Genomic DNA, 27,253 nt, shown 5'->3' with positions numbered 1-27,253 from the left:
GAAAATTACCGCTGGTATAATACTCTTAACTAAAGTTTTTTTTTTTTTTTTTCCTTGATTTTTCACCAGTTTCCCACTACTGTCCTCTTTCTGTCCCAGGATCCAATCCAGGGTCCCACTTCGCTTTCAGTTCTTATTCTCCCCATCTTCCTCTGGGCTGGAACAGTTTGTCAGTCTTTATCTTTCATAACCTTGTTACTTTCAAAGAGGTGCTTTGTTGAATGTCCCTTAATTTGAGTTTGTCTTGTTTTCCCATGTTTGGACAAAGATAATGCCCTTTATTATTTCTTTTTTGACAGAGTCTCCAGCCTGGGCTGGAGTACAGTGCTCACTGCAGCCTTGAACTCCCAGGCTCAAGTGATCCTCCTGCCTCAGCCTCTCAAGTAGCTGGGACCACAGGTGCATGCCACCACACCTGGCTAGTTTTTTATTTTTTAGAGATGGGGTCTTGATTGTTGCCCAGGCTAGATAATGCATTTTTGACATTAAATCCCCCCAAAATGGTGTTGCATCCCTCCCAGAGCGTCCTATCATGGGGTTTATGATACTGACTTGTCTTTTACTGGTGATGAAGGTCATGATCATTTGCTAAAGTGGTTTCTGCCAGGTTTTTTCTCCTCTAAACAGGTGCTATGAGAACCTGCTTGTTTTTTGTTTTTTGTTTTTTTTTTGAGACAGAGTTTCTCTCTGTCGCCCAGGCTGGGGTGCAGTGGTGCAATCTCGGCTCACTGCAACCTCTGCTGCCCGAGGTTCAAGCAATTCTCCTGCCTCAGCCTCCTAAGTAGCTGGGATTACAGGCGCCTGCCACCACGCCTGGCTAATTTTCGTAGTTTTAGTAGAGACGGGATTTTGCCATCTTGGCCAGGCTGGTCTTGAACTCCTGACCTTGCGATCCACCCACCTTGGCCTCCCAAAGTGCTGAGATTACAGGCGTGAGCCACTGCACCCGGCCATTTTTTTTTTTTTTTTTTTTTTTGAGACAGAGTCTTGCTCTGTTGCCCAGGTTGGAGTGCAGTGCCACGATCTCAGCAACCTCCACCTCCTGGGTTCAAGTGGTTCTCCTGCCTCAGCCTACCAAATAGCTGGGACTACAGGTGTGTGCCAGCATGCCCAGCTAATTTTTTGTATTTTTAGTAGAGATGGGGTTTCACCGCGTTAGGATGGTATCAATCTCCTGACCTTGTGATCCAACTGCCTCGGCCTCCCAAAGTGCTGGGATTACAGGCGTGAGCCACCACGCCTGGCCTGAAAGCCTGCATTTTGATGACACTAGTGAGTGTAAAATACCTTTTTTTTTCTTTTTCTTTTCTTTATTCACAACAGGTATGAAATGATTGTTTTAGGAGTCTTTTTTTTTTTTTTGAGACAGGGTCTCACTCTGTCGCCCAGGCTGGACTGCAGTGACGTGATCATGGCTCACTGCAACCTCAACCTCCTGGGTTCAAGCCATCCTCCTGCTTCAGCCTCCCAAGTACAGGTGTGCACCACCACACTTGGCAGACTTTTAAAATTTTTTTTGGAGATGAAGTCTCACTATGTTGCCCAGGCTGGTCTCAAACTCCTGGCCTCAAGTTATCCTCCCACCTCATCCTCCCAAAGTGCTGGGATTACAGGTGTGAGCCACCACACCCCTCCTGAGTCTCTCTGAATTGCCCAGGAAAACAAAACCAAAGGCCTCCACACAGGCACCCAAGGAGCGTGAAAGTGTGAAGGTGCCTCAGTGACTCCCAGTTGGCTATGACGCAGTGTTTCTCCAGCTTTCGTTTCCAATAAGTCAGCGGCGCGCCGTAAGCTCTGCTCTTTTCTCCCCCAGTGCCTCCCTCCCCAGCGGTCCCTCGAGCAGCCCGGGGAGCATCCCTGCCACTGTGCCCGTGCAGATGCCAAAGCCCAGCAGAGTCCAGCAGGCGCTCGCAGGTAGGTTCCTGCCCTCGGGCTGCAGAGCAGTCTGTGCCCCGCGGGACTCGGTGGGGAGGAAATTGTGATGTGGGGCCTTGTCACCCTCTGGATCCTCAGGGAGAGCCAAAGGGGCTCCCTGGGGGAGCAGTCCCTCTTTCTGGTGATGGTGTCACCCCAGAGTGAGCCCAGGCGCCCCTCCTTTGGCTCTCTGGGGACGTGGGGCCTGCATTAATAGTCCTATTTCGGCTGTAGTTACTCTTACATGTTGAATAAGAGGCACCTTTTGGGTCCAACCAGATCTTTTGCTGTACTAACCATACATCTTACATCTTGGAACTGTTTTGCGTTTAGTTTGGTTTTTTGTGAGATAAGAGTCTCGCTCTGTCACCCAGGCTGGAGTGCATTGGCGCTAACCCAGCTCACTGAAGTCTTGAACTCCTGGGCTCAAGCAATCCTTTCACCTTAAGGATCCTTAAAAATACCTACTGCTGGCCCCCACACCCATTCTGTTTTAGCAGCCTGGCTAGCAGGGTTTTCAGAAGCTCCACAGGTGGCAGGATTTTTTTTCTTTTTTCTTTTTTTGAGACGGAGTCTCTCTCGCCCAGGCTGGAGTGCAGTGGCGCGATCTCAGCTCACTGCAACCTCTGCCTCCCAGGTTCAAGCAATTCTCCTGCCTCAGCCTCCCGAGTAGCTGGGATTACAGGTGCATGCCACCATGCCTGGGCAATTTTTGTATTTTTAGTAGAGATGGGGTTTCGCCATGTTGACCAGTCTGGTCTTGAACTCCTGACCTCAAGTGATCCACCTGCCTTGGCCTCCCAAAGTGCTGGGATTACAGGCATGAGCCACCGCGCCTGGCCTTTTTTTTTTTTTTTTTCTTGTTATAAGAGACAGGATCTTGCACTGTTCCCCAGGCTGGTATGCAGTGGTGTAGTCATAGCTCACTGCAGCTTCCAACCCCTGGGCTGAAGTGATCCTTCTGCCTCAGCCTCCTGAGTAGCTGGGATTACAGGCACATGCCACCATGCCAGGCAAGTTTTTTATTTTTTGTAGAGACAGGGTCTCACTGTGTTGCCCAGGCTGGTCTTGAACTCCCAGGCTCAAGCCATCTTCATGCCTTGGCCTCCCAAAGCGCTGGGATTCCAGTCATGAGCTGCCGCACCCAGCTGAGGTTATTTTCTAACTTCTGGAAAGTGCGAGGTATGTAAGGAGGCGGATGGCGCCATCGTTGTTCACAGGGTGATGTGGCAGAATTCAATAATGAGTTGGTGTTTTAGGGGAGTCGCTGTCGTAGTGGCTGAGAGGGGACAGGCCTGGAGGCAGGGCGGCCGGTGCAGAGCCTGACCTCAGACCTGGGGGCACCAGCCAAGGCCTGACCAGCTTCGAGGCGGTGGAGTGGAGGGGGAGGTTTGGCTTGAAACATTCAGAGGCAGGAGCCGTCAGGCGGGTGGTTGTGAGGGGGGATTGGGGGTAGACTGAGGCCTGCTGGAGCGCAGCCAGTCACGACTGAGGAGCAGCCTGGGGCTTGGCGTATGTGAATTCATTTCATCCTTAAATCACTGAGGTGGGGGCTGTTGTTCCCATTTTCATTAGAGGAAACTGAGGCTCGGAGAATTTAAAAATTCTCTGCCAGCCCTTGGCAGAGCTGAGACAGCCCCGGGCCTTCTTGCCTATGACAGTTCGGTGCTGCTGAGTCTAGGGGGAGGTCTGGAGGGGGTGATGGCTGTGGAGTGGCCCGTGGAGCTGTTCCGGGGCAGTGGGATTTGGCTGTGGCCTCAGAAGAGCAGTCTTGGGTGGAACGGGGGCGTGTGCGCCACAGAGACCTTGGGCGGGACTGAAGAGAAAATGAAGGAGCAGCCGGGGCGGGGGGGGGGGGGGCAGGAGGGACAGAATGAGCAAGACACACTGGCCAAAAGTCCCTGCCCACTGAAGTCACTGTGCGGCGCCATAGGGAAGTCACAGTGTACCGTGTGCGCGTGTGCGGCCGTGGTGGCATTGGAGACAGGTTGCGGGTAAACAGACGGGTTCCCCACACGGTTCCTCATGGCCCAGCTCCTTCCAGCTCTGGGGCTCTTGCGAGCCTTTGTGGCCAGGCCTGACAGTGAGCAACCTCTGAGGTCATGACACAGATCTGAGTGTCCTGGGTGTGGAGTTAGCACCTGCCCCCTTCCTCTGCTCTTGAGGCTGAAGGTCCTGTCCAGGCTGTGTCCCAAATTGTCCATCCTGTTCTCTGTCCCCGTTGCTCTCAGAGCAATCCTGGAGCTAAAGCAGGTATTTTAACGTCCATTTTACTTGTGGGGAAACAGATTCGGGAAGCTGGTTCAGGCCTAAGGAAATAGGAGAGCCTGGAGGCTGTGTAGACTGCTGCCTCCCCCAATTCAAGGCCCAGTGTTGGTACCTACTGGGGGAGCATTGTCTAGGGGGGCAGGGAATGAGAGGAGCCTGGCCAGCACCCCGGAGCCAGAGCTGGAGAGCAGTGTCCTGTCACCCTGGTGTGCTTGTGGGTTGAGGAATTATACCATGCCCAGCTGTGGAGACGAGCCTTTGCACACAGGGTTTTGCAGGGAGGTTTATAACCAGGAGGTCATGCTTTGGAAGGACTGGGTGTTGGAGGCACTGCTTCCAGGTGACAGTGCCTCCAGGTGACAGCTCCCCTGGCTGTGGCATAGCCCAATCCCTCTATGGGGGGGGGCGGGCAGGGACTGTGAGGCTGGGGCCAGGGTCTCCATCCCTCACCTGGTCACAGCAGCAGTCCATCCACAGCTCACACTGCTGCCCGGGGCAGGGATGGGTGTCAGCAGCCTGCCCAGGATTGCTCAGCTGGTGAGGGCTGGCACTGGGCTCGAACCCAGGCTGGGGAGGTCAGAGTCTCAGCTCTGGCCCTGGGTGTCAGAAGGAGGGGTGTCTGCAAATTTGAAGTGAGAGTCAGTGAGTGGGGGCTTCACTCTTCGGGGCTCTGACAGCGGGAATCCTCCCAGATGGGTGGAGAAAAAGGCTGTGGCCCTCTGAGTTATTCAGGTGATTTGGGGGCTGTCAGGAGTTTGGGGAGCTGTCCCTAGCCCTCCTCCTCTCCAGGCTTCTGGGTTGGAACTTGTGTGTTTGTGACTTGAATTCAGGGGAGTGGGTCCTGTGTTGAAAAGGACACGTATGTCACTCATGCGGCCTCCTGGGGGCTGGTGGCGGCCCAAGGATGTCTTCCTTCCTCAGCAAACACAGAGGGCTGCAGGCCTCCTAGGGACCAGGCACTGCCCCGGCGGGGCGCTGGAGATGCAGCTGCGGGTGGGACCTTGTGGAACTCGTGCTGAGGGAAGACAGTCCATAGAAACAGAGGGGAGTGCAAAGCAGGAGTCCAGCAGGGCGGGACGGGAGGCTTGGAGGGACAGGCCCCATCAGGCAGTGTTCAGGGAAGGCCTGCCCACCGAGGCAGTGTTGCCGGAGAACCCTGGGTAGGGAGACGTGTCCTGGCCTTTGGTCCTCCCAGACGACGTGGGCAGTGCAGAGGCACCAGGTTCTCTTGAGGAAAACTGCACCTGTCCCTGTCCTCTCCCATCTCTCTGCCACCCGCGCCCGCTTGTCCTTCTCTCCACCCGACATTCAGTTCCCACAGGAACTGCATTTGAGCCCAGGAACAAGCTTGGGATGTGGGGGGCATTGCGCTCCCGGGCTCGAACCTCTGTCCTCTGATGCACGCTTTGGTGTCTCCTGCTGAGCGGCCACTGCAACTCACCCTGCCCGCCTCGGCTCTGCCGCCCAGGCTGGTGGCTGGCCTCTGCTTCTGTCCCCACAGCCAGGCACATGTGCTGGGTTGAGAAGCTTTGTTCTTCTAGTGGGGGCGCAGTGGCTGGCCTGGCCGCCCCTCACCCCTGAGTCACGCCGTCTGTTCCTGGACGGGGAGTGGGGTCCAGGAGGACTGGGATCTCTACCAACTTCCCCGGCACCCGGATGTGCCCAGCTCCTAAGCCAGGTTCTGCAGACCCTGGAATCCACCTTAAGGGATGGCTAAGAAGCTCCGGGCTTCCCTTTTTTCTGGAGAGGAGGTGCTTTTGACCTGACTGACCGATGACAGGGAGGACCAGGGAGCTGGCACTATGGAGAGCGGTGTAGGCCGAGGGTGTGGCAGGAATGGGTTCGTCCAGCAGGACACGCTGTGTCCCAGGAAGCGCTGGGTCATCAGGGAGCACGAAGGAAGCAGTGTCAGAGGAGAGTCCCCCAGGACAAGTGTTGGGTTCCCTGCAGGCATCGGGCAGTGGTGAGCTCTGGAAAGAGTGGCTGGTCAGTCTCAGCATAGCTGCTGGCCACAGGCCCACCCTTGCCCAAGGGCGCCAGAGCTACAGCCTGGGGCTTTGCTGCAGCCCAACCCTCACAGGATGGGGACGCTGCAGTGTGGGAGCAGGCCCAGAGGCCACGTTCCTGCCCATCCACCCCAGTGCTGTCACTGAAGGCCGTGGCACCCAGATGAGCCAGGAGGGGCATGGAGCACACACACAGCACCCAGTGGAGGATGCAGGACTAGTAACCCCAAGCCAGGAGGGCCCAGGGCCTCCTGGGGAAGCTGAGCCCTTGGAGCCAGCCCCACCCAGGAGACCCCATGCCGTGGGCGGCTTCCTGGAGTGGCGTCCTCCGCCCTCTGCTGTCCTGAAGTCACGGGTCCCGCCCCGGTCCCCACCTGCGCACTGAGGGCACGGGCTTGTCTGTTGCTCCTATAGAAACCTGTGGGCTCTGGGGCCAGGGCTACCATGAGCCAGGCTGCCCCACCCTCTGATTCCTGGCCTGGGTAGTCCTGGCAGCCCCCAGAGGCCACATTCCCCAGGGAGACCTGTGGGTCCCCGTGGCCATTGATGGTGTCACGTCCTTGGCCTGAGCAGGGTTTGTTGGCGTCACATGCCGAATGAGTCTTCTAATGTCTCTCCCTCTCTGCGTGTCTGATCTCACACCCGTGCAGGCATGACGAGTGTTCTGATGTCAGCCATTGGACTCCCCGTGTGTCTTAGCCGCGCACCCCAGCCCACCAGCCCTCCCGCCTCCCGTCTGGCTTCTAAAAGTCACAGCTCAGTTAAGAGATTGAGGAAAATGTCCATGAAAGGTAGTTCTTGTTCCCAAAAGCTCTCTGACCTTTGCTAAGCCTCCTTCCAGCCTTCCTGCCTCTGACTCTTCTGCACAGACCCTCTTCCTTCTCTCTGCTCCCTGACTCCTGGGGGAAGGGGCTCAGTGGCCCTTCTCCCTGCCCCCGCTCAGCAGCAGAGGCAGCCCCTGGAAGCTGACTTTCCACCACAGCCCCAGAGTTCAGCTCCTCTCCTCCAGTCACAGCTGGCATGAGGGGGGCTTGTTCTTGAGGACTTTGTGATTTTTGTAAGCAACAAGTTGTGGGTGAGAGGCGGTGCCCAACTCAGGATGCGGGGACAACTGTCACTTCCGCCAGGGCCAGCATGTGTCTCGGGAAAGGCCCCCAGACAGCGGCCCAGGTTTGCTGCCCAGGTCTGCTGCCCTGGCCCCCAGCCCTGTGTGGCCACCACGTGGGCTGCTTGAGAGGGGTCCCTCGGTGACCCCTGCCCTGCTCGTTGCATGGCCAGGGAAGAAGGGACTTTAGGACCACAGCAGGTCAGGGAGTTATAGCAAGACCTGCTCGGAGCAGCCTGTGATGGTCAAGTTCTGAACCTTTCCCAAGAGAGTACTGGCCCTGCTTCCACCCCTGGGCTGTGGAAGTGTGGACTGCGGCCAGTCCAGACGCTCCTGAGTGGGCGTGGTGGCGGGCAGGGAGGGTGGCCGTGGCCCTGCTGGCTCTCAGTGGCTGTGTCATCTCAGCAGGTCCTCTCAGAGCCTCCGCTTAGCAGAGGGGCTTGGCGAGGACTAGGAAATACTCGAAGCGCCTGGCATGCGGCAAGGGTGGCTTCCGATCGTGTCCGACCTCCAGCCACAGGCGAGGAGGCGGGCTCAGGGAGGGGTGGGCCTCGAGCTCCTGCCCTCAGCCCAGGGCTCTGCACGCCCTGCCCTTCCCCTGCCCTGGGGGAGGAGCCGGACTTGTTGGCAGACCAGGCCGGCAACCTTCTGTGGCACTCGGGTTTACCTGGGAAGGACACGCTGTTGGCGGTTCACCTGGCTGGCCCCTTTTGAGACACGTGGCTAATAGAAAGCTCCCTTCTGTTCTGAAAAGCTGCAAGGGCTGGGGTGGGTGGGCGGGGGTGGGATGCTGTGCCCGGCCTCACCAGGGCTGGGCAGAGGTGAGGCCCAGGCTCACCCGGAGATGGCTCGAGTTGACAGGCTTTTCCAAACAAAAAGGCCCCCCTCAGCCTGAGCAGGGCATTCCAGCCAGACGGAGGGCCACCCTGAGCTGGGGGCCATCGTTCTGGTCTGGCGTTCTCGCCATGGTGACAGGATTTGGGTTCGGGCAGTCTGTATGGGTGTGTGGAGGTGTGGGAGGTGTGTGAGGTGTGTGGGATGTGTAGAGGTGTGGGGGTTGTGTGGGGTGTGTGGAGGTGTGGGGGGTGTGGGTGGAGTTGTGGGGTGTGTGTGTGTGTGGTGTGTGGGGTGTGTGGGGTGTGTGGGGGGTGTGGGTGGAGTTGTGGGGGGTGTGTGTGTGTGGTGTGTGGGGTGTGTGGGGTGTGTGGGGGGGTGTGGGTGGAGTTGTGGGGGGTGTGTGTGTGGGGTGTGTGGAGGTGTGTGGGATGTGTGGAGGTATGGGGGGGGTGTGTGTGGGGGGTGTGGAGGTGGGGGTGTGTGTGTGGGGAGGTGTGTGGGGTGTGTGGAGGTGTGTGGGGTGTGTGGAGGTGTGTGGGATGTGTGGAGGTATGGGGGGTGTGTGTGTGGGGTGTGTGGGGTGTGTGTGTGGGGTGTGTGGTGTGTGTGGAGGTGTGTGGGGTGTGTGGGGTGTGGGGTGTGTGGAGGTGTGTGGGGTGTGTGGAGGTATGGGTGTGTGTGTGTGGGGTGTGGGGTGTGTGGAGGTGTGTGGGGTGTGTGGAGGTGTGGGGTGTGGGGGGTGTGGGGTGTGGAGGTGTGGGGTGTGTGGGGTGTGTGGAGGTGTGTGGGGTGTGGAGGTGTGTGGAGGTGTGGGGTGTGTGGGGTGTGTGGAGGTGTGTGGGGTGTGTGGAGGTGGGGGTGTGTGTGTGGGGAGGTGTGTGGGGTGTGGGGAGGTGTGTGGGGTGTGTGGAGGTGTGTGGGGTGTGTGTGTGGGGTGTGGGGTGTGTGGAGGTGTGTGGGGTGTGTGGAGGTGTGTGGGGTGTGTGGAGGTATGGGGGTGTGTGTGTGGGGAGGTGTGTGGGGTGTGGGGAGGTGTATGGGGTGTGTGGAGGTGTGTGGGGTGTGTGGAGGTATGGGTGTGTGTGTGTGGGGTGTGGGGTGTGTGGAGGTGTGTGGGGTGTGTGGAGGTGTGGGGTGTGGGGGGTGTGGGGTGTGGAGGTGTGGGGTGTGTGGGGTGTGTGGAGGTGTGTGGGGTGTGGAGGTGTGTGGAGGTGTGGGGTGTGTGGGGTGTGTGGAGGTGTGTGGGGTGTGTGGAGGTGGGGGTGTGTGTGTGGGGAGGTGTGTGGGGTGTGGGGAGGTGTGTGGGGTGTGTGGAGGTGTGTGGGGTGTGTGTGTGGGGTGTGGGGTGTGTGGAGGTGTGTGGGGTGTGTGGAGGTGTGTGGGGTGTGTGGAGGTATGGGGGTGTGTGTGTGGGGAGGTGTGTGGGGTGTGGGGAGGTGTATGGGGTGTGTGGAGGTGTGTGGGGTGTGTGGAGGTATGGGGGTGTGTGTGTGGGGTGTGGGGTGTGTGGAGGTGTGTGGGGTGTGTGGAGGTGTGGGGTGTGGGGGCTGTGGGGTGTGGAGGTGTGGGGTGTGTGGGGTGTGGGGTGTGTGGAGGTGTGTGGGGTGTGGAGGTGTGTGGAGGTGTGGGGTGTGTGGGGTGTGTGGAGGTGTGTGGGGTGTGTGGAGGTGGGGGTGTGTGTGTGGGGTGTGTAGGGTGTGTGGAGGTGTGTGGGGTGTGTGGAGGTATGGGGGTGTGTGTGTGGGGTGTGGGGTGTGTGGAGGTGTGTGGGGTGTGTGGAGGTGTGGGGTGTGGGGGGTGTGGGGTGTGGAGGTGTGGGGTGTGTGGGGTGTGGGGTGTGTGGGTTGTGTGGAGGTGTGTGGGGTGTGTGGAGGTATGGGGGTGTGTGTGTGGGGGGTGTGGGGTGTGTGGAGGTGTGTGGGGTGTGTGGAGGTGGGGGTGTGTGTGTGGGGTGTGTGGGGTGTGTGGAGGTGTGTGGGGTGTGTGGAGGTATGGGGGGGTGTGTGTGGGGTGTGTGGAGGTGTGTGGGGTGTGTGGAGGTGTGGGGGGTGTGGGGTGTGGAGGTGTGGGGTGTGTGGGGGTGTGGGGTGTGTGGAGGTGTGTGGGGTGTGGAGGTGTGTGGAGGTGTGGGGTGTGTGGAGGTGTGTGGAGTGTGTGGAGGTATGGGGGTGTGTGTGTGGGGTGTGTGGGGTGTGTGGGGTGTGTGGGATATGTGGAGGTGTGTGGGGTGGGGGGGTGTGTCGGGTGTGGGATATGTGGGGGTGTGTGGGGTGTGTGGAGGTGTGGGATGTGTGGGGGTGTGTGGGGTGTGGGGTGTGTGGAGGTGTGGGGTGTGTGGGGTGTGGGGTGTGTGGAGGTGTGGGGTGTGTGGAGGTGTGTGGGGTGTGGGGTATGTGGTGTGTGGAGGTGTGGAGTGTGTGGAAGTGGGTGTGTGGAGGTGTGTGGGGTGTGGCGTGTGTGTGGTGTGGGGTGTGTGGAGGTGTGTGGGGTGTGTGGGGTGGGGGGTGTGTGGAGGTGTGGGGTGTGTGGAGGTGTGGGGGGGTGTGGGTGGAGTTGGGGAGGTGTGTGTGTGTGGTGTGTGGGGTGTGTGGAGGTGTGGGGGGGTGTGGGTGGAGTTGTGGGGGGTATGTGTGTGGGGTATGTGGGGTGTGTGGAGGTGTGTGGGATGTGTGGAGGTATGGGGGGTGTGTGTGTGGGGTGTGTGGAGGTGTGTGGGGTGTGTGGGGTGTGGGGTGTGTGGAGGTGTGGGGTGTGTGGAGGTGGGGGTGTGGGTGGAGTTGGGGGTGTGTGTGTGGTGTGTGGGGTGTGTGGAGGTGTGTGGGATGTGTGGAGGTATGGGGGGGTGTGTGTGGGGTGTGTGGAGGTGTGTGGGATGTGTGGAGGTATGGGGGGTGTGTGTGTGGGGTGTGTGGGGTGTGTGGAGGTATGAGGTGTGTGTGTGTGGGGTGTGTGGAGGTGTGTGGGGTGTGGGGTGTGTGGGGGTGTGGGGTGTGTGGAGGTGTGGAGTGTGTGGGGTGTGGGGTGTGTGGGGTGTGGGGTGTGTGGGGTGTGGGGTGTGTGGAGGTGTGGGGTATGTGGAGGTGTGTGGGGTGTGGAGGTGTGTGGAGGTGTGCGGTGTGTGGGGTGTGGGGTGTGGGGTGTGTGGAGGGGTGTGGGGTGTGTGGTGTGTGGGGTGTGTGGAGGTGGGGGTGTGTGTGTGGGGTGTGTGGAGGTGTGTGGGGTGTGGGGTGTGTGGAGGTGTGGGATATGTGGGGGTGTGTGGAGGTGTGGGGTGTGTGTGTGGTGTGTGGAGGTGTGGGATGTGTGGAGGTGTGGGGTGTGTGGGGTGTGTGGGGTGTGGGGTGTGTGGGGTGTGGGGTGTGTGGGGTGTGGGGTGTGTGGAGGTGTGGGGTGTGTGTGTGGCGTGTGGAGGTGTGGGATGTGTGGAGGTGTGGGGTGTGTGGGGTGTGGGGTGTGTGGGGTGTGGGGTGTGTGGAGGTGTGGGATGTGTGTGTGGCGTGTGGAGGTGTGGGATGTGTGGAGGTGTGGGGTGTGTGGGGTGTGGGGTGTGTGGGGTATGGGGTGTGTGGAGGTGTGGGATATGTGGGGGTGTGGGGGTGTGGGGGTGTGTGGGGTGTGGGGTGTGTGGAAGTGTGGGATATGTGGGGGTGTGTAGGGTGTGGGGTGTGTGGAGGTGTGGGATATGTGGGGGTGTGTGGGATGTGGGGTGTGTGGAGGTGTGGGGTGTGTGGGCTGTGTGGAGGTGTGGGGTGTGTGGGGTGTGTGGAGGTGTGGAGGTGTGGGGTGTGTGGAGGTGTGGAGGTGTGGGGTGTGTGGAGGTGTGTGGGGTGTATGGAGGTGGGTGTGTGGAGGTGTGGGATATGTGGGGGTGTGGGGGTGTGTGGGGTGTGGGGTGTGTGGAAGTGTGGGATATGTGGGGGTGTGTGGGATGTGGGGTGTGTGGAGGTGTGGGGTGTGTGGGGTGTGTGGAGGTGTGGGGTGTGTGGGGTGTGTGGAGGTGTGGAGGTGTGGGGTGTGTGGAGGTGTGGAGGTGTGGGGTGTGTGGAGGTGTGTGGGGTTTATGGAGGTGGGTGTGTGGAGGTGTGGGGTGTGGGGCGTGTGGAGGTGTGGGGCGTGTGGAGGTGTGTGGGGTGTGGGGTGTGTGGAGGTGTGGGGTGTGTGGAGGTGTGTGGGGTGTGGGGTGTGTGGAGGTGTGGGGTGTGTGGAGGTGTGTGGGGTGTATGGAGGTGGGTGTGTGGAGATGTGGGGTGTGGGACGTGTGGAGGTGTGGGGCGTGTGGAGGTGTGGGGGGGTGTGGGTGGAGTTGGGGGGGTGTGTGTGTGTGGTGTGTGGAGGTGTGGGGTGGGTGGGATGTGGAGGTGTGGGGTGTGTGGAGATGTGGAGGGGTGTGGGTGGAGTTGTGGGGGGTGTGGGTGGAGTTGTGGGTGTTGTAGGTGGAGTTGTGGGGGGTGTGTGTATGGGGTGTGTGGGGTGTGTGGAGGTGTGTGGGATGTATGGAGGTATGGGGGGTGTGTGTATGGGGTGTGTGGGGTGTGTGGAGTGTGGGGTGTGGAGGTATGAGGGGTGTGTGTGTGGGGTGTGTGGAGGGGTGTGTGTGTGGGGTGTGTGGAGGGGTGTGTGTGTGGGGTGTGTGGAGGTGTGTGGGGTGTGTGGAGGTGGGGGTGTGTGTGTGGGGTGTGTGGAGGTGTGTGGGGTGTGTGGAGGTGGGGGTGTGTGTGTGGGGTGTGTGGAGGGGTGTGGGGTGTGTGGAGGTGTGGGATATGTGGGGGTGTGTGGAGGTGTGGGATATGTGGGAGTGTGTGGAGGTGTGGGGTGTGTGTGTGGCGTGTGGAGGTGTGGGATGTGTGGAGATGTGGGGTGTGTGGAGGTGTGGGGTGAGTGGGATGTGGAGGTGTGGGGTGTGTGGAGGTGTGTGGGGTGTGTGGGGTGTGTGGAGGTGGGTGTGGGGTGTGTGGAGGTGTGGGGCGTGTGGAGGTGGGGGGTGTGGGTGGAGTTGGGGGTGTGTGTGTGGTGTGTGGAGGTGTGGGGTGAGTGGGATGTGGAGGTGTGGGGTGTGTAGAGATGTGGAGGGGTGTGGGTGGAGTTGTGGGGGGGTGTGGGTGGAGTTGTGGGGGGTGTGTGTGGGGGGTGTGTGGCGGTGTGGGATATGTGGGGGTGTGTGGAGGTGTGGGTGGTGTGGGTGTGTGGGGGTGTGTGGAGGTGTGGGTGGTGTGGGTGTGTGGGGGTGTGTGGAGGTGGGGGTGTGGGTGGAGTTGGGGGTGTGGGTGGAGTTGTGGGGGGTGTGGGTGGGGGGTGTGTGGCAGTGTGGGATATGTGGGGGTGTGTGGAGGTGTGGGTGGTGTGGGTGGAGTTGTGGGGTGTGTGTGGGGTGTGGGTGTGTGGGGGTGTGTGGAGGTGTGGGATATGTGGGGGTGTGTGGAGGTGTGGGTGGTGTGGGTGGAGTTGTGGGGTGTGTGTGTGGGGTGTGGGTGTGTGGGGGTGTGTGGAGGTGTGGGTGGTGTGGGTGGAGTTGTGGGGTGTGTGTGGGGTGTGGGTGTGTGGGGGTGTGTGGAGGTGTGGGATATGTGGGGGTGTGTGGAGGTGTGGGTGGTGTGGGTGGAGTTGTGGGGTGTGTGTGGGGTGTGGGTGTGTGGGGGGTGTGTGGAGGTGTGGGATATGTGGGGGTGTGTGGAGGTGTGTGTGGTGTGGGTGGAGTTGTGGGGTGTGTGTGTGGGGGTGTGTGGAGGTGTGGGTGGTGTGGGTGGAGTTGTGGGGTGTGTGTGTGGGGTGTGGGTGTGTGGGGGTATGTGGAGGTGTGGGTGGTGTGGGTGGAGTTGTGGGGTGTGTGTGTGGGGTGTGGGTGTGTAGGGGTGTGTGGAGGTGTGGGTGCTGTGGGTGGAGTTGTGGTGTGTGTGTGGGGTGTGGGTGTGTGGGGGTATGTGGAGGTGTGGGTGGTGTGGGTGGAGTTGTGGGGTGTGTGTGTGGGGTGTGGGTGTGTGGGGGTGTGTGGAGGTGTGGGTGCTGTGGGTGGAGTTGTGTGTGTGTGGGGTGTGGGTGTGTGGGGGTACGTGGAGGTGTGGGTGGTGTGGGTGGAGGTGTGGGGTGTGTGTGTGGGGTGTGGGTGTGTGGGGGTGTGGGTGGTGTGGGTGTGGGTGGAGGTGTGGGGTGTGTGTGTGGGGTGTGGGTGTGTGGGGGTGTGTGGAGGTGTGGGTGGTGTGGGTGGAGGTGTGGGGTGTGTGGGGGGTGTGGGTGTGTGGGGGTGTGTGGAGGTGTGGGTGGTGTGGGTGGAGTTGTGGGGTGTGTGTGTGGGGTGTGGGTGTGTGGGGGTATGTGGAGGTGTGGGTGGTGTGGGTGGAGTTGTGGGGTGTGTGTGTGGGGTGGGGGTGTGTGGGGGTGTGTGGAGGTGTGGGTGGTGTGGGTGGAGTTGTGGGGTGTGGGATATGTGGGGGTGTGTGGAGGTGTGGGTGGTGTGGGTGTGTGGGGGTGTGTGGAGGTGTGGGTGGTGTGGGTGGAGGTGTGGTGTGTGTGTGGGGTGTGGGTGTGTGGGGGTGTGTGGAGGTGTGGGTGGTGTGGGTGGAGGTGTGGGGTGTGTGTGGGGTGTGGGTGTGTGGGGGTGTGTGGAGGTGTGGGTGGTGTGGGTGGAGTTGTGGGGTGTGTGTGTGGGGTGTGGGTGTGTGGGGGTGTGGGTGGAGTTGTGGGGGGTGTGGGTGGAGTTGTGGGGGGTGTGGGTGGGGGGTGTGTGGCAGTGTGGGATATGTGGGGGTGTGTGGAGGTGTGGGTGGTGTGGGTGGAGTTGTGGGGTGTGTGTGGGGTGTGGGTGTGTGGGGGTATGTGGAGGTGTGGGTGGTGTGGGTGGAGGTGTGGGGTGTGTGTGTGGGGTGTGGGTGTGTGGGGGTGTGTGGAGGTGTGGGTGGTGTGGGTGGAGGTGTGGGGTGGGTGTGGGTGTGTGGGGGTGTGTGGAGGTGTGGGTGGTGTGGGTGGAGTTGTGGGGGGTGTGTGTGGGGTGTGGGTGTGTGGGGGTGTGGGTGGAGTTGTGGGGGGTGTGGGTGGAGTTGTGGGGGGTGTGGGTGGGGGGTGTGTGGCAGTGTGGGATATGTGGGGGTGTGTGGAGGTGTGGGTGGTGTGGGTGGAGTTGTGGGGTGTGTGTGGGGTGTGGGTGTGTGGGGGTATGTGGAGGTGTGGGTGGTGTGGGTGGAGGTGTGGAGTGTGTGTGTGGGGTGTGGGTGTGTGGGGGTGTGTGGAGGTGTGGGTGGTGTGGGTGGAGTTGTGGGGTGTGGGATATGTGGGGGTGTGTGGAGGTGTGGGTGGTGTGGGTGTGTGGGGGTGTGTGGAGGTGTGGGTGGTGTGGGTGGAGGTGTGGTGTGTGTGTGGGGTGTGGGTGTGTGGGGGTGTGTGGAGGTGTGGGTGGTGTGGGTGGAGGTGTGGGGTGTGTGTGGGGTGTGGGTGTGTGGGGGTGTGTGGAGGTGTGGGTGGTGTGGGTGGAGTTGTGGGGTGTGTGTGTGGGGTGTGGGTGTGTGGGGGTGTGGGTGGAGTTGGGGGTGTGGGTGGAGTTGTGGGGGGTGTGGGTGGGGGGTGTGTGGCAGTGTGGGATATGTGGGGGTGTGTGGAGGTGTGGGTGCTGTGGGTGTTGTGGGGTGTGTGTGTGGGGTGTGGGTGTGTGGGGGTATGTGGAGGTGTGGGTGGTGTGGGTGGAGGTGTGGGGTGTGTGTGGGGGGTGTGGGTGTGTGGTGTGTGTGTAGGTGCTGGGGGTGTGGGTGGAGGTGTGGGGTGTGTGTGTGGGGTGTGGGTGTGTGGGGGTGTGTGGAGGTGTGGGTGCTGTGGGTGGAGTTGTGGGGTGTGTGTGGGGTGTGGGTGTGTGGGGGTGTGTGGAGGTGTGGGTGGTGTCGGTGGAGGTGTGGGGGGTGTGTGTGGGGTGTGGGTGTGTGGGGGTATGTGGAGGTGTGGGGGGTGTGGGTGGAGGTGTGGGGTGTGTGTGGGGGGTGTGGGTGTGTGGTGTGTGTGTAGGTGCTGGGGGTGTGGGTGGAGGTGTGGGGTGTGTGTGTGGGGTGTGGGTGTGTGGGGGTGTGTGGAGGTGTGGGTGCTGTGGGTGGAGTTGTGGGGTGTGTGGGGTGTGGGTGTGTGGGGGTGTGTGGAGGTGTAGGTGGTGTGGGTGGAGGTGTGGGGTGTGTGTGGAGGGTGTGGGTGTGTGGTGTGTGTGGAGGTGCTGGGGGTGTGGGTGGAGGTGTGGGGTGTGTGTGTGGGGTGTGGGTGTGTGGGGGTGTGTGGAGGTGTGGGTGCTGTGGGTGGAGTTGTGGGGGGTGTGTGGGGTGTGGGTGTGTGGGGGTGTGTGGAGGTGTGGGTGGTGTGGGTGGAGGTGTGGGGTGTGTGTGTGGGTGTGTGGGGGTGTGTGGAGGTGTGGGTGGTGTGGGTGGAGGTGTGGGGGGTGTGTGTGGGGTGTGGGTGTGTGGGGGTATGTGGAGGTGTGGGTGGTGTGGGTGGAGGTGTGGGGTGTGTGTGGGGTGTGGGTGTGTGGGGGTGTGTGGAGGTGCTGGGGGTGTGGGTGGAGGTGTGGGTGGTGTGGGTGGAGGTGTGGGTGGTGTGGGTGGAGGTGTGTGGTGTGTGTGTGTGGGGGGTGTGGGTGTGTGGTGTGTGTGGAGGTGCTGGAGGTGTGGGTGGAGGTGTGGGGTGTGTGTGTATGGGGGGTGTGGGTGTGTGGTGTGTGGAGGTGCTGGGGGTGTGGGTGTGGGTGTGTGGTGTGTGTGGAGGTGCTGGAGGTGTGGGTGGAGGTGTGGGGTGTGTGTGTGGGGTGTGGGTGGAGGTGTGTGGTGTGTGGAGGTGCTGGGGGTGTGGGTGGAGGTGTGTGGTGTGTGGAGGTGCTGGGGGTGTGGGTGGAGGTGTGTGGTGTGTGGAGGTGCTGGGGGTGTGGGTGGAGGTGTGTGGTGTGTAGAGGTGCTGGGGGTGTGGGTGGAGGTGTGTGGTGTGTGGAGGTGCTGGGGGTGTGGGTGGAGGTGTGTGGTGTGTGGAGGTGCTGGGGGTGTGGGTGGAGGTGTGTGGTGTGTGGAGGTGCTGGGGGTGTGGGTGGAGGTGTGTGGTGTGTGGAGGTGCTGGGGGTGTGGGTGGAGGTGTGTGGTGTGTGTGGAGGTGCTGGGGGTGTGGGTGGAGGTGTGTGGTGTGTGGAGGTGCTGGGGGTGTGGGTGTGGGTGTGTGGTGTGTGGAGGTGCTGGGGGTGTGGGTGTGGGTGTGTGGTGTGTGGAGGTGCTGGGGGTGTGGGTGGAGGTGTGTGGTGTGTGGAGGTGCTGGGGGTGTGGGTGTGTGGTGTGTGGAGGTGCTGGGGGTGTGGGTGTGGGTGTGTGGTGTGTGGAGGTGCTGGGGGTGTGGGTGGAGGTGTGTGGTGTGTGGAGGTGCTGGGGGTGTGGGTGTGTGGTGTGTGGAGGTGCTGGGGGTGTGGGTGTGGGTGTGTGGTGTGTGGAGGTGCTGGGGGTGTGGGTGGAGGTGTGTGGTGTGTGGAGGTGCTGGGGGTGTGGGTGGAGGTGTGTGGTGTGTGGAGGTGCTGGGGGTGTGGGTGGAGGTGTGTGGTGTGGGGAGGTGCTGGGGGTGTGGGTGTGGGTGTGTGGTGTGTGGAGGTGCTGAGGGTGTGGGTGTGGGTGTGTGGTGTGTGGAGGTGCTGGGGGTGTGGGTGGAGGTGTGTGGTGTGTGGAGGTGCTGGGGGTGTGGGTGTGTGGTGTGTGGAGGTTCTGGGGGTGTGGGTGTGGGTGTGTGGTGTGTGGAGGTGCTGGGGGTGTGGGTGGAGGTGTGTGGTGTGTGGAGGTGCTGGGGGTGTGGGTGTGTGGTGTGTGGAGGTGCTGGGGGTGTGGGTGTGGGTGTGTGGTGTGTGGAGGTGTTGGGGGTGTGGGTGGAGGTGTGGGGTGTGTGTGGGGGGTGTGGGTGTGTGGGGGTGTGTGGAGGTGTGGGTGGTGTGGTGTGTGGAGGTGCTGGGGGTGTGGGTGGAGGTGCTGGGGGTGTGGGTGGAGGTGTGTGGTGTGTGGAGGTGCTGGGGGTGTGGGTGTGTGGTGTGTGGAGGTGCTGGGGGTGTGGGTGTGGGTGTGTGGTGTGTGGAGGTGCTGGGGGTGTGGGTGGAGGTGTGGGGTGTGTGTGGGGGGTGTGGGTGTGTGGGGGTGTGTGGAGGTGTGGGTGGTGTGGTGTGTGGAGGTGCTGGGGGTGTGGGTGGAGGTGTGTGGTGTGTGGAGGTGCTGGGGGTGTGGGTGGAGGTGTGTGGTGTGTGGAGGTGCTGGGGGTGTGGGTGGAGGTGTGTGGTGTGTGTGGAGGTGCTGGGGGTGTGGGTGGAGGTGTGTGGTGTGTGGAGGTGCTGGGGGTGTGGGTGGAGGTGTGTGGTGTGTGGAGGTGCTGGGGGCGTGGGTGTGGGTGTGTGGTGTGTGGAGGTGCTGGGGGTGTGGGTGTGGGTGTGTGGTGTGTGGAGGTGCTGGGGGTGTGGGTGGAGGTGTGTGGTGTGTGGAGGTGCTGGGGGTGTGGGTGTGTGGTGTGTGGAGGTGCTGGGGGTGTGGGTGTGGGTGTGTGGTGTGTGGAGGTGCTGGGGGTGTGGGTGGAGGTGTGTGGTGTGTGGAGGTGCTGGGGGTGTGGGTGGAGGTGTGTGGTGTGTGGAGGTGCTGGGGGTGTGGGTGGAGGTGTGTGGTGTGTGGAGGTGCTGGGGGTGTGGGTGGAGGTGTGTGGTGTGTGGAGGTGCTGGGGGTGTGGGTGGAGGTGTGTGGTGTGTGTGGAGGTGCTGGGGGTGTGGGTGGAGGTGTGTGGTGTGTGGAGGTGCTGGGGGTGTGGGTGGAGGTGTGTGGTGTGTGGAGGTGCTGGGGGTGTGGGTGTGGGTGTGTGGTGTGTGGAGGTGCTGGGGGTGTGGGTGTGGGTGTGTGGTGTGTGGAGGTGCTGGGGGTGTGGGTGGAGGTGTGTGGTGTGTGGAGGTGCTGGGGGTGTGGGTGTGTGGTGTGTGGAGGTGCTGGGGGTGTGGGTGTGGGTGTGTGGTGTGTGGAGGTGCTGGGGGTGTGGGTGGAGGTGTGGGGTGTGTGTGGGGGGTGTGGGTGTGTGGGGGTGTGTGGAGGTGTGGGTGGTGTGGTGTGTGGAGGTGCTGGGGGTGTGGGTGGAGGTGTGTGGTGTGTGGAGGTGCTGGGGGTGTGGGTGGAGGTGTGTGGTGTGTGGACGTGCTGGGGGTGTGGGTGTGTGGTGTGTGGAGGTGCTGGGGGTGTGGGTGTGGGTGTGTGGTGTGTGGAGGTGCTGGGGGTGTGTGTGGAGGTGTGTGGTGTGTGGAGGTGCTGGGGGTGTGGGTGTGTGGTGTGTGGAGGTGCTGGGGGTGTGGGTGTGGGTGTGTGGTGTGTGGAGGTGCTGGGGGTGTGGGTGTGGGTGTGTGGTGTGTGGAGGTGCTGGGGGTGTGGGTGTGGGTGTGTGGTGTGTGGAGGTGCTGGGGGTGTGGGTGTGTGGTGTGTGTGGAGGTGCTGGGGGTGTGGGTGTGTGGTGTGTGGAGGTGCTGGGGGTGTGGGTGTGGGTGTGTGGTGTGTGGAGGTGCTGGGGGTGTGGGTGTGGGTGTGTGGTGTGTGGAGGTGCTGGGGGTGTGGGTGTGGGTGTGTGGTGTGTGGAGGTGCTGGGGGTGTGGGTGTGGGTGTGTGGTGTGTGGAGGTGCTGGGGGTGTGGGTGGAGGTGTGTGGTGTGTGGAGGTGCTGGGGGTGTGGGTGGAGGTGTGTGGTGTGTGGAGGTGCTGGGGGTGTGGGTGGAGGTGTGTGGTGTGTGGAGGTGCTGGGGGTGTGGGTGTGGGTGTGTGGTGTGTGGAGGTGCTGGGGGTGGAGGTGTGTGGTGTGTGGAGGTGCTGGGGGTGTGGGTGGAGGTGTGGGGTGTGTGTGGGTGTGGGTGTGTGGTGTGTGGAGGTGCTGGGGGTGTGGGTGGAGGTGTGTGGTGTGTGGATGGGGGTCGGGGGGTGTGGTCTTGCCAGCAGCTTCCCTCCAGGTCACAGCTGCCAATGCCATCACAGCAACTCCAGCTTGGTTACATATTCGTCTTTCCCGTTTGAGATCAGGGAACCGAGGCTCAGAGGTGGCATGATTCGGCCACAGCAAGAGAACCAGAATTAAAGAAACCCTGCCGACTCTAGCCTCCGCCCAACCACGCCACCTCCCTGCCAAACTGTCCCCTCCCTGGCCCTTTTTGGTGTAAAGGGAGTTGAGTAGGTGCAGCTGTGAGCCCTCAGGCTTAGAACTCTCTGCAGCCCCTGATGGCCATGAGCTTGGGTTCAAACCAGAGCCCCTTCTGGTCCTGGAGGCTGGGACGACCGCAGCCCCACCATGACCTTGGGGTGGAGCCCCTCTCAGGAGCGCCTCCACGGGTGGCACTGGGCTCCCCGTCCCTCTTTCACCCCCGCACGGGCTTGGCTGCTGGCCTCTGTGGTTCTCTGCTACTCCCGCTACCTAGAGAACGCTCTGGGCCGCGCCGATCCTCACCAGCTCAGGGAGCTTCTTGTCTGTAGGAGAGGCTTTACTGGATGTGGGGTTCGGTGTTTATGGAGATGCAGCCCTTCTCCCTCCAGCTTCGTGCACGTGTGCACAGACAGCGAGTGAAGCCGTCAGGGTGGGCTCCTGCCACGTCTTGGCCCCTCCCCAGAGTCGCTGGACTTAGGAGCTACGGCACGTGACAGACCTTCCCAGTCAGTGGCAGGCGTTTCCCGGGACAGTGTCGGTGTGGCAGGCGGCGCGTGTGCAGCTGCCCGTACACGCTGGACCCCAGACTCCCTTCTCCCTGCGATGTTCATGCCAGGGTAATGCAAGTTGAATCAAATCGTGCTGCCACAACGCCCCCTGGAGTAGTTTGTACCCGAAGCGGCTGTCTGACTCTTCCGCGCAGCCTCAGAAGCGCCGGGGTCGGTTTCCTCACTGAATGTGCGCGGGGATGCGGCTCCCAGGAGATTGTGCTGCTGTTTCTGCTCTTCTGCATCCTCCATGGCGCCTGGGGCTGAGCCGGGTCCCCGGACGGTGGGACTGGGGAAGGCTTTGCCCGACGGAGCTCGGGGCTCTGTGCCTGACGCTGAGCTCTCCCCTCCCGCACACTGGCCTCCCTGTCTGGGCCCCTCTCGCATTTCCTCCTGGCAGCTTGGACCTCTCCCTTGCCTTCCTCGCCCTTTGGCCTCCTCTCCAGCCTGTGCTCCTCAGGACGCTACTTATGTACTTCTCTCTTCTAGGAGCGACCCCGAAGCCAGAGCCAGAGCCAGAGCAGGTCATAAAAAACTACACGGAAGAGCTGAAAGTGCCCCCAGATGAGGTTTGTGTCTTGGGACCTTGGCTGCCTTTGTTTCTGTTTGGAAACAACTCCACATGGAAAGGACATCCGCCCCTTCTCGCTTGAAGGGTGCTTCCCAGGTGCCTCTGTGTGCCAGGGCCTTGCTCCAGCCCCTTTGGTTTCATCTCCCAGCCTCCCGACACCCACACCGTTATGGTCTGAGCTTTGCACTTAAGGAGCTGTGGTCCTGAGCAAAGCCCCTGCTCTCCCGGCCCTGGCCTCTCCATAGCCTGATGGCCGTCCTGGGAGCAGGAATTCCAGAGACAAGGGATGGGCCAGCCTGCCCCACTCTCCACCGTGCGGATGCTGGTGTAGAAGTGAGGTGGCCTCGTCCAGGTGGCTGTTCTGCCCCCCGGCTATTGGGAGAGCTGGTCAAGGTTCCTATAATTTTTTTATTCTTAAAGACAGGGGTGCGCACTGTCGCCCAGGCTTAGTGCAGTGGTGTGATCACAGCTCACTGCAGCCCTGTCCTCCTGGCCTCCTGTAATGAACGGGACCAGTCAGACTCCTGTTGCGCTTCCATAGAACCTGAACCTCTGCTGAGCCACGTTTTGGGGACTGCAGCACCACTTTCCCCTGATTTTAGCGGGGAGCCCTGGATATACTGTTGGAGGGGTGGGTGAATGGCCGGGAGTACCAGTACCCAGAGATCTTCCGTTACTTGGGGGCGGGTGGAAGGCAAGGAGCCCCAGTACCCAGGGACTCTTCACTTGTCTCTTTCTCCAGTCTGTTGAGTCCATGAGAAAAATCTGGTAAGTAAAGGTTTGGAAAGGAGCCTGAAAGTCCTCCTCATGTGTCCCACCCCTTCCACAAGCCCTTGCCACATTCCCGCCTGCCCAGCGCTCAGCTCTGTCTCGGCCCTGGTGCCCATCTGGTGTGACTGGGCCGTTTCACCCCAGGCTCCTCCTCTCCAAGCTGCCGTCTGCACAGCCAGCACGCAGCTTGGATCATGGGAGCACTCCCTGCCTGGAACCCCCAGCAGGACTCCCAACTCACACACAGCCCCAAGCCCCTGAGTGTGGCAGCCAGAGCCCCGAGGGCCCGCCTCTCCCTGATTCTGTCTCATCTCCTGCTTCCAGCCCACCCCCTGCCAGCTTTAGTGCCCGTGTGCTGGTCCTCGTTCAGAGCGTCCTCCTCCCGCTTCCCAGGCGCCCACTCTGTGCTTGTCCGTCTGGCAATTCCTGTCTCCCTTGTAAGACCCCACTCCGAGGGCCTCTGCCGGGATCCTGCCCTGTCCGTCCTCGCCATTTGGTGGCTCCTGCTGTCATGTCGGGCCTGTGCTGCTGGTAAGCCCTTCAAGGGCACAGGTCCCGGTGACTCACCTGTGTTTCCAGCCTGTGGAATGGACTATTTTTTTTTTTTTTTTTCCCTGAGACGGAGTCTCACTCTGTCGCCCAGGTTGGAGTGCAGTGGCACAATCTCAGCTCTGCACCCTCTGCCTCCTGAGTTCAAGCGATTCTCTTGCCTCAGCCTCCCGAGTAGCTGGGATTATAGGCGCCCGCCAACACGCCCAGCTAATGTTTGTATTGTTAGTAGAGATGGGGTTTTCCCATGTTGGCCAGGCTGGCCTCAAATTCCTGACCTCAAGTGATCGGCCTCCCGGAGTGCTGGGATTACAGGCCTGAGCCACTGCGCCTGGCCTTGGAATTGACTTTGACCGCACTTCCAGCGTTTCAGCACATGAAAGCCTCTTTTTCCAAGACTGGCCCGCGGCAGCCCAGCCCACTGTTGGTGAGCATGACCCGTGTTTGGTCTCCTCCAGGACTGCATCATCTGCATGGAGAAGCTGTCCGCAACGTCTGGATACAGTGATGTGACTGACAGCAAGGCAGTCGGGCCCCTGGCTGTGGGTCGCCTCACCAAGTGCAGCCACGCCTTCCACCTGCTGTGCCTGCTGGCCATGTACTGCAATGGCAACAAGGTGCCCCCACTGGCCCGAGGCGGAGGCGGGTGGCCCGCCCCCACGGTCCTGAGCTGTCCCCTGCAGGGACGGGAGGGTTCCAGGTTTGACTGTAGGAACGGGCCTCTGCAAAAGATGGTGCTGGGCGTGGGGCCAGCTTGAAGACCTTTCTAAAGGCCTGGCCGGCTCTCCTAGGCCTGCCCTACTCCCCTAGGTCTACCCCACACTTTTGAAAGGAGGACCAATGCGGCTGGTTCCCTCCACCCCTCCAGCCAGGCCTGAGAAGATTCTGGGCTTCTCTGAGCCTCAGGGCACCGCCTCCCCCTCGGCCACTTGTAAGCACTGCAGACACTGTCTCCCTTCTTCCTTACAGCATCCCTGTGTAGTCAGCACAGTGCTCATGAGGGAGAGGCTCAGAGCAGGGGCTGTGCCCAGGGTCACCCCGCTGGGAGGTGGGAGCCAGGCCTCGAGGCAGGGCTGACCCTGGGCCCCACGGCAGCCTACACATGAAGAGCCGCGCCCAGACCGACCCCCAGCTGCTCTCTCTGCATCAGCCTTCAGGAGAGATGGGCAGAGTTTGGAGGCTTAGAGAACTGAGTCATGTGGTGCATCGGAGCCTGGCTCAGGCTTCCCTAGTGTCTGCCATCCTGGGCAGCCAGGGCCCAGCTCCGCAGATCAGGCGCTGCAAGGCTGTCTGTCCAACTGCAAATGCGATTCACCCATGGAGATTTCTGCTTAGGATCCGAGTTTTCCCACTTGCCACCTGTCTCCTGATAGCATGCCCCTTTAACAAAAATGGCATGAGTTGCTGGTGCAAAACAAAGCTTTGCAGGGAAGCTGTTGGAAGCCAGTTTCTGGGCAGGAGGCTGCCAGCAACTCCCTGGGATGGCGGCAGGCCCATTCCCGGGGCCGTTTACCATCTGATGGTGGAGGTAACGCTCTTGGGTGTTCTCAGACTGTCAGCTCAGTGGGTTGCGTCTGCCTCTCTCAGGATGGAAGTCTGCAGTGTCCCTCCTGCAAAACCATCTATGGAGAGAAGACGGGGACCCAGCCCCAAGGAAAGATGGAGGTATTACGGTTCCAGATGTCGCTCCCCGGCCACGAGGACTGCGGGACCATCCTCATAGTTTACAACATTCCCCATGGCATCCAGGTGAGGGGCCTTCCTGGAGTCCCCCACTCCTGGCCACCCCTCTTCCCACCCCGCCCACGTCCCAGCAGTCTGTCCCTGGATCAAGGCTGAGGATGCCCATGTGGCCAAGCTCAGGTCCCCAGGTCCCCTAAGGCCAGGGCCATGGAGGGCCAGGAATGGGGAGGCAGTGCCAGAGCTTAGGGCAAGCTCTTAGGGCTGTGGCAGCAAAGAGCTGGCCGTCCACTCTTTCCCGAACCAGGGAAGCCTTCCTAGAGGAGGAGCCATCTTAGCTGGACTTGTTCTGGGCAGAAGGGCAGGCGGTTCAGTGGGAGGAACCCTGCGGAGGGGCTGGAGAAGCGGGGCCACAGCAGGCTGTGCGTCGAGGAACCTTGGGTTGGGAGTGGCAGGGCCAGGTGTGTGGGTGTCAGGAGCCTAGGCACAAGGCCCCAGGGTCCCAGAGGAGACTCAGACGGGCCCTGGCCCTTTCGGTCGCCTGGTTGTTTTTTCGGTCTCCTGTTTTGAGCCAAGGTGGATCACAGGCCCCGGGGCAGGGTGGGAAGATAACGGGGCAGCAGGCAGCGGGCACTGGCTGCCAGCCAAGGTCCACCTGTGGTGGATGGAGGCGTCTTTTTGTCTTGTTGAACCATGAGCCTTTGCCCTGGTTTCTCTCCACTTCTCCACAGCTCAGAGGGAAATTCAGGAACATTCAGGGTTGGCATCTCGGAGTTGGGGAGGAGTTGGAGCTGTGCAGGGGCCTGTCCCTGTGCGGGCTCTCGGAGCACCCTATCCTGGTGTCTGTTCCTCCCGCAGGGCCCTGAGCACCCCAATCCCGGAAAGCCGTTCACTGCCAGAGGGTTTCCCCGCCAGTGCTACCTTCCAGACAACGCCCAGGGCCGCAAGGTGAGTGCCACTACACGCCCCGGGGGTGGACGGGGCCCTGGCCAGGTGGCGGGAGGCCAGGCGCCACACTGGACTCTGCTTCTGCAGTGGAGGACAGAGGCTGAGGCCGGGCCGAGTGTCTGCTGCTCTTTTCTGGGGACCCGCTGTGGGTACAGGGAGGGCAGCCTGGACCTCACAGAGCCTTGAGGGAGAGGCCATCACCTTCCAGCACCCTGCTGGGTGGGGTCAGGAGCTCCTGAGAGTCAGAGTGTGACAGGGAGGGACCAGGGGCCGTGTTAGACCAGGTGACCAAGGAAGGCTGGAGCAGTCGTGTCTGCACTGAGACATGAATAGGGACTCTGTGGCTGCAGAGAAGGCTGGGGACGAGCCTTCCAGGAAGGCAGGACAGCTGGCGAGGAGGGTGGAAGCCCGAGGTGTGGGTGTGAAGACAGGGCTGCCCCCCAGGCCAACCCCAGGGGTAGAGCTGGTTCTGAGTGCCCAGCAAAGCCACGGAGGTGGAGCTGCTGATGGAGCTTTGGAAAAGCTCTGGCCGTGTGAGAATGGGCTGGAGGGGGAGGAGCTGGAGGCGGGGGGATGGCAGGGAGAGGGCAGGGAGGCCTGGATTCCACCAGGGAGGGTGGGTGGGCGGGCGCTCGTCCAGCACTGGCTGTGGAAGCAGGGAGGACTCAAGCGTGGTGCCTGGGCATCAGGACCAAACGGATGGCAGTGCCGGGCACCGAGGCGGGGTGGGCTGGAGCCCAGGCTCACGTGGGATCCTAATGTACTGTCCATTGGGCAGTTTTGGGGTCCCCGCAGATGGGGTGAGTGCCAGGGAGTGGATGAGGTCACCTGGGAGGGGCTGGGATGGGAAGAACATGATGCCAACCTGTCCCTGCTCACTGAGCCCCTCTCACTCCCCATCCCCTCCTTCCTCTTCCCCCTCCTCCTCCCCGGGCAGGTCCTAGAGCTCCTGAAGGTGGCCTGGAAGAGGCGGCTCATCTTCACAGTGGGCACGTCCAGCACCACGGGTGAGACGGACACCGTGGTGTGGAACGAGATCCACCACAAGACAGAGATGGACCGCAACGTTACGGGCCACGGCTATCCTGACCCCAACTACCTGCAGAACGTGCTGGCTGAGCTGGCTGCCCAGGGGGTGACCGAGGACTGCCTGGAGCAACAGTGACCTTGCACCCCAGCACACCTGCCTCTGGTGGCCACCCCGCTGCCCCATGGCTGGCTGGGTGGCCAGGCAGGAAGTGCCCAGCTCAAGAGGCTGGGAGGTTTGTTGAGGGTGGGGGGTGTGCCCCACCTGAAGCCGGGGCTCCCCCTGCCTCCCTCTCTCTCCTCCCCTCCGGGAATTGGGCAGCCCTGGGCAGTTGTACTCATGGGGGCTTAAGATGCAGCTACCTCAGTGCGCAGGGCCCGTCTGTCCTCTGGGGGCTGCTTCGGGCCCGTGGTGCTCGGGGCCTGGCGTGGGGTGACTAGAGACTTCCCCAGCCTGGACGGGCATGGGTTCTGGGTCAGCTTCTTTTACCTCAATTTTGTTTGCAATAAATGCTCTATGGCCAAAGCCAGCAGGTCCTGAGTGTGTGCATGCATGCGTGTGTGCACTTGTGTGTGTGTGTGTGTGTGCGCCCCCCCCAACTTCCTGCATCAGAGCAAGAAGGGGTCCCATGGGCTCATCAGCTCCCATTTGATAACTGAAGAAAAGGCCACAGCGAGGCATGGAGGAGCCCACGGTGCTGGGCTCTGCGGCCTCCACATGCCCGGCACTGATCTCCCTGCCGTGCCAGGGGCTGTTACCCCACAGCACCAGCTGTCACCTTTGTGGCCCTGGGGTTGTGGTTCACAAAATGCCACTCAGGATTGGAGCTGCTGTCTCTGTTTTACTGATGTGGAAACAGGTTCAAAGGTGCACTGACTTGAACTAGGCATGGTGACGCATGCCT

General features: G+C 61.4%; 1 protein-coding gene across 9 annotated transcripts in view; it reads left to right on the top strand.

Annotated features, from left to right (window-relative positions):
• DTX2 (deltex E3 ubiquitin ligase 2) overlaps positions 1 to 26,874 on the top strand; it is a 55,663-nt gene extending 28,789 nt beyond the window's left edge. For 5 of the 9 annotated variants that reach the window (XM_024249713.3, XM_024249714.3, XM_063725656.1 and 2 more), the window contains 7 exons: positions 1,814 to 1,914; positions 6,839 to 6,979; positions 21,293 to 21,372; positions 23,153 to 23,311; positions 24,282 to 24,443; positions 25,233 to 25,322; positions 26,260 to 26,874. In XM_024249713.3, coding sequence (XP_024105481.2) covers positions 1,814 to 1,914; positions 6,839 to 6,979; positions 21,293 to 21,372; positions 23,153 to 23,311; positions 24,282 to 24,443; positions 25,233 to 25,322; positions 26,260 to 26,487 — 961 coding nt within the window. In that variant the 3' untranslated portion in view covers positions 26,488 to 26,874. The remainder of the gene's footprint in view (positions 1 to 1,813; positions 1,915 to 6,838; positions 6,980 to 21,292; positions 21,373 to 23,152; positions 23,312 to 24,281; positions 24,444 to 25,232; positions 25,323 to 26,259) is intronic. The other 4 variants (XM_024249716.3, XM_024249717.3, XM_063725657.1 and 1 more) reach the window with 1 other exon arrangement.
• Positions 26,875 to 27,253: the final 379 nt, after the last annotated feature.

The sequence above is a fragment of the Pongo abelii genome, chromosome 6 (assembly GCF_028885655.2).
Source record: "Pongo abelii isolate AG06213 chromosome 6, NHGRI_mPonAbe1-v2.0_pri, whole genome shotgun sequence".
Lineage (NCBI taxonomy): Eukaryota > Metazoa > Chordata > Mammalia > Primates > Hominidae > Pongo > Pongo abelii.
Note: the sequence above shows the minus strand (reverse complement) of the source record. Positions and strands in the feature narration are given on the sequence as shown.